This window comes from Dama dama, chromosome 7 (genome assembly GCF_033118175.1).
Source record: "Dama dama isolate Ldn47 chromosome 7, ASM3311817v1, whole genome shotgun sequence".
In the NCBI taxonomy this organism is placed as follows: domain Eukaryota; kingdom Metazoa; phylum Chordata; class Mammalia; order Artiodactyla; family Cervidae; genus Dama; species Dama dama.
The window spans coordinates 52,997,292-53,001,750 of NC_083687.1; the positions used below are offsets into that span (position 1 = coordinate 52,997,292).

At 61.3% G+C, this 4,459-nt stretch overlaps 1 protein-coding gene across 1 annotated transcript; it reads right to left on the minus strand.

The window, feature by feature from the left end:
• Window positions 1-200: 200 nt before the first annotated feature.
• On the minus strand, window positions 201-3,576 carry FOXC1 (forkhead box C1). The gene has a single exon (XM_061146235.1). It carries the CDS (start codon window positions 3,574-3,576, stop codon window positions 1,948-1,950), a length of 1,629 nt encoding a protein of 542 aa, XP_061002218.1. The 3' UTR covers window positions 201-1,947.
• Window positions 3,577-4,459: the final 883 nt, after the last annotated feature.

A 4,459-nucleotide genomic window follows, 5' to 3' on the forward strand; every position in this document is an offset into this window, starting at 1 on the left:
TTCACTCCCAAAAGGGGGCTCCCCGGAGGTGCCAGGCCGCCCAGCCCGGGGCTGCGACGCGGAGGCCGCGCGGCGGGGAGGCCGGTCCCGGTGGCCTGCCCCCGGGGACGCCGCGCCCCGCGCCCTGCGCGCCTCCGGGCTCGACTCTGAGCCAGGGACCCAGCAAATCAGAGGCCGTGTAGAGCAGTTTTTGACTGGAAGTAGAGTGTATTTATTTGCAGCAATCCTTTAACAATGATCAAATTTTGACAACAAGCAACAGCAATTACTGCTAAGTGTTGCCTCTAGATCGGAGCGGCAGATAGCAGGAAACTGTATTATCTCCAAAACAAACGGAAAGGCCCTGAAAGTCTGTAATCAAATCGCCATCTCCCCGAAGTCTGATTGACAGGGCAGATCACCCTAAGATAAGGAATTTATTACATTTCCTGGGTTATTTACAAAAGGAGGGGGCCGGCGGACTGCCCCGTAGGTTTAACTGTAAATTAACAAGAAAAATGGGACTGAAAAGAAACCACCTGGACTAAAATGCCCTGCTTCCTGCTCCTTCCTTCTTGTTACTGCTTTAAAACTTTTTCCAAAAAATAATTGTTCTACAAACATATCTTCTAAAATAGTTTCCCAAAGATTAAATATCCCTTTCCAACCCGCAGTACATTAAAATAAAAATCAATCCTACATTAGACATGAAGGATTGTAGATGTGGATGAGTTATATACACACATTTAAAAGCTGGGGTTTTTTCCCCCTTCATAAAAAGGAGTGAAATTAACAGGAAGAAAATTCATCCAGCATTTGGCTCACAGGGATGTCTGCTAAGTACGACAGTTTTCTAAGTGATACACAAGCCAAATATTCAAATGTGTATCTGAAGGCACAGCTACCTCTCCACACACAGGTATCACCGTGGTGAGACTGCTGCTGATTCATGGGCTTGAAATTTCCAAATCCTGTTGTCATTACTGAGAAAATGCGTTTGTGTATATGCCAACTCAGATATGTTTAGGAAAATCTCTTTTTACTAGCCACAAAGCAAGCTGACTATATAGTACTTTTGCAGAAGATGCCGCAGGAAAAAAATAAATCTAAACAAAAAGAGACTTATGCGTGTAATTTGACCAGGAATAGTCAGAAGTTGTCTCTACTTTTTTTTTCCAGAGATTTAGGAGGAGAATTGGTAATTTCTAGTGTTTTAATCTCTGAAATCTTTTTCTCTCATAAGAATTAAGGCTGTATTAAAGTATCCAGACATATAGGTCTCATTCAAACTGAATGGTAATTTATTAATAAACAATGAATATGCTCAACAAAGAGAAAGCAAAGATGATAGAATAAGATTAATACAGTTTCCCTTTTCATAATCAAAAAAGCACAATTTAAAGTTTCAGGCAATTTAACGTCAGGTTTTGGAAACACTTTCCGGCGTTTGGTCCACGGACATCCAACTACAAATTAAAAATAAATTACTATGTTGCAATTTACATTTTAAAACAAGTCCAGGAATAAAAAGAAAGCGGTTTCCATGTATGGGGGACTTCCTCCCTCCTTTCAATAGAGGATAAAATAATATCTTACAGGTGAGAGGGCAAGGGACAGGGCAGGAGGAGGAGAGGTGTTGTCTAAAAAGAAGAAGAAACTTACGTGTTATCTGGAGTAACACTGTCCTTTAACAAACCATGACTCTGCTGTCTCTGTACAAAACAGTTTACGGTTCTGTTTATTTAGATAAAGCCAAGTGGAGGTGGCTCCGAATCCATCTTCTAAGAGAAGAAAGCCTTTTCTTCATGCTGGTGACTTGAAAGTGTGGAGGGCCTCTGTTTGCTGGTTTGGTGGACGTTTTACGGACTGGGTTTTTGGTTTCGCTTTTGTGCCGAGGGTCCTTTTGGCTGCTCCTGCTCCGGGGTTCGGTTCGGTCCGGCTGGGAGGCAGCCGGGGCGGAGGCGGGGGTCAAAACTTGCTGCAGTCATAGACGAAGGCCCCGGACGTGCGGTAGAGGGGCTGGCCAGAAGGGAAGGCCATCTGACAGCTGCTGCTCCCGTTTACCGGCGAGTTGTTCAGGCCGATCCGCTGCGACTCGAACATCTCCCGCACCGAGTGGAAGTTCTGCTGCTGGCCCGGGTAGCCCGCGGCCGCCGCCGCCGCGCTGGCCAGGTGGCCCAGGTCCCCGCCCGCCTGGTTCAGGTACCACGAGGCCAGGCGGCCTTGGTGGGCCGCGGCGTGGTGGCCGGCCTCCTGACCGCCGCCGCCATGGCCCAGGGACGAGGAGCTGCTGCTGGTGGCCGGGGGCAGGGAGTAGTCGGGCAGGGGGTCGTCCACCGAGGAGCCTCCGGCGCCCGCGGGCGCGCCCTGCACGTGGCCGCCGCGCTCCCCGGCCGCGTACAGGCTCATGGCCTGCAGGTTACAGTGGTAGGTCCCGGCGCCCCCCGCCCCGCCGCCCCCGCCCGCGCCGCCCGCGCCGCCCGCGCCGGGGCTCTGGCTGCAGGGCGAGCCGTACAGCGAGCTCTGGCCCGGCGAGTAGGCGCCGAGCGCCAGCGGGGGCGCGAGGCCCGCGCGCGAGGACGCGGCGGCCGGGGCCAGGAGGCCGGATCCCAGCTCGGCGGCCGCGCCCTGCGGCGACCCCCGCAGCGACGTCATGATGTTGTCCACGCTGAAGCCCTGGCTGTGAGCGGGCGCGGGCGCGGGCGGCGGGCCCGGCTCCGCGCCGTCCAGGCTCAGCGGCCGCGCCGCCGGCAGGCCGCCGGGGGGGCTGCCCCCGCTGGACAGGCTGCTGCTGCTGCTGTCGGGGCTTTCGATTTTGGGCACCGCGGCGGCGCCGGCGCTGCCGCTGCCCAGGGCGGCGGCCGGGGACAGGGGCTGGGGCGGCGAGGGGCACGTACCGTTCTCGGTCTTGATGTCCTGGATGCGCACGGGCGGAGGCTGCGCCCCGGGCGGCGCGCCGTCGGCCTGCTCGGGGGGCGCGGGTGCGGGTTGGCGGCCGGCCGGCGGCGGCGGCGGCGGCTCTTTGAGGTGCAGCCGGTCCTTCTCCTCCTTGTCCTTCACGGCGTCCTTCTTCTTGAAGCGCCGCCGCCGCCGCAGGAAGCTGCCGTTCTCGAACATGTTGTAGGAGTCCGGGTCGAGCGTCCAGTAGCTGCCCTTGCCTGGCTTCTTGTCGTCGCGCGGCACCTTGACGAAGCACTCGTTGAGCGAGAGATTGTGGCGGATGCTGTTCTGCCAGCCCTGCTTGTTGTCCCGGTAGAAGGGGAAGCGGTCCATGATGAACTGGTAGATGCCATTCAGGGTGATCTTCTTGTCCGGCGCGTTCTGGATGGCCATGGTGATGAGCGCGATGTAGCTGTAGGGCGGCTTCACCATGTCCTTGGGCTGCGGCTGCGGCGTGTAGGGCCCGTAGGCGCGGGCCATGCCGCCCGGGTACTGCTCGGCGTGCGCCGGGTGCGAGTACACGCTCATGGGGGCCGGCATGGCCGTGTAGCCGCCTCCTGCCGCCGCCGCCGCCGCGCGGTAGTAGCTCTGCTCGCCGCCGAGGTAGGGCACCACTCCCAGGGAGTTGGGGCTGGACACGGAGTAGCGCGCCTGCATGGCCCCGCTCGCCGCCGCCGCCGCCGCCGCCGCCCCCCGCCCTCGCCGGGCCGGCCGCCCAGTCCGAGTCCGGGCCCGCGGGCTGGTGCCGGGCCGCCGCCTCCCCTACGCGCGCCCGGCTCCGGGGCGCCTCGGGCCGGCAGAGAGGGCCGGACGAGGACGCGGCCGACGGCCTGGATCGCGCGCCGCGGCTTCCCGGCGGGAGCGGGAGCGCGGAGCCCGGGCTGGAAAACAAGCCGAAGCCCGGCCCGCCGCGCCGCCTGCGCCTCGCGGAGGCTGAGCCCCAGCCGCCGGCGGGGCGGCCAGAGGAGCGGGCGGGGGCAGCGCGCCGGCCCCGGCCCGGGCCGCGTCACTTTCTCAGTCTCGCGCGCGCCGGCCGCCTAAGGAAGCATTGGGAAAACTCCTGAACTTTTGAGCATCCGTCACCCAGGCGAGGACTTTTTTACGCAGTTACATTTTTTCCGGGCCGCGGGGCCCCGCCCCGTCCCGGCGGCGGCGGCCAATGGGAGGCGGGAACGCCTCCGAAGGAGCCGGAGGCCGAGCGGGCCGGCCCGCGCCCCGCCGCGGAGGACCGCGGGCTGACCACACGCGCGCCGGCCCGCCTGCCCCGCGCCCGCGCGCACCCCTGCCCGCACCCCCGCTGGCGTCCTCGGCCGTGGGCCCCCGCGCCTGCTGGCCGCGCAGGGCCCTTTCCCCGCCCTGGGCCCTACTTTGGACGTCCATTGTTCCCGCGGCCCGGCCGGGCCCTCCGGTCCCCGCGCAGACCCTTCCTCGTCCGCTGCTCCCGGATGTCACGGCGTCCTGGGGCCCCGACTCTCCCATTCTCGCAATCCCAGGCCCCTCCTTGCCGACCCGGCGCCGGCGTTTCCCGGGCCGCTCCTCG

What these genes read in the sequence shown, in the direction of transcription:
- FOXC1 (XM_061146235.1), bottom strand. Translation starts at nt 3,576, where the DNA reads ATGCAGGCGCGCTACTCCGTGTCCAGCCCCAACTCCCTGGGAGTGGTG.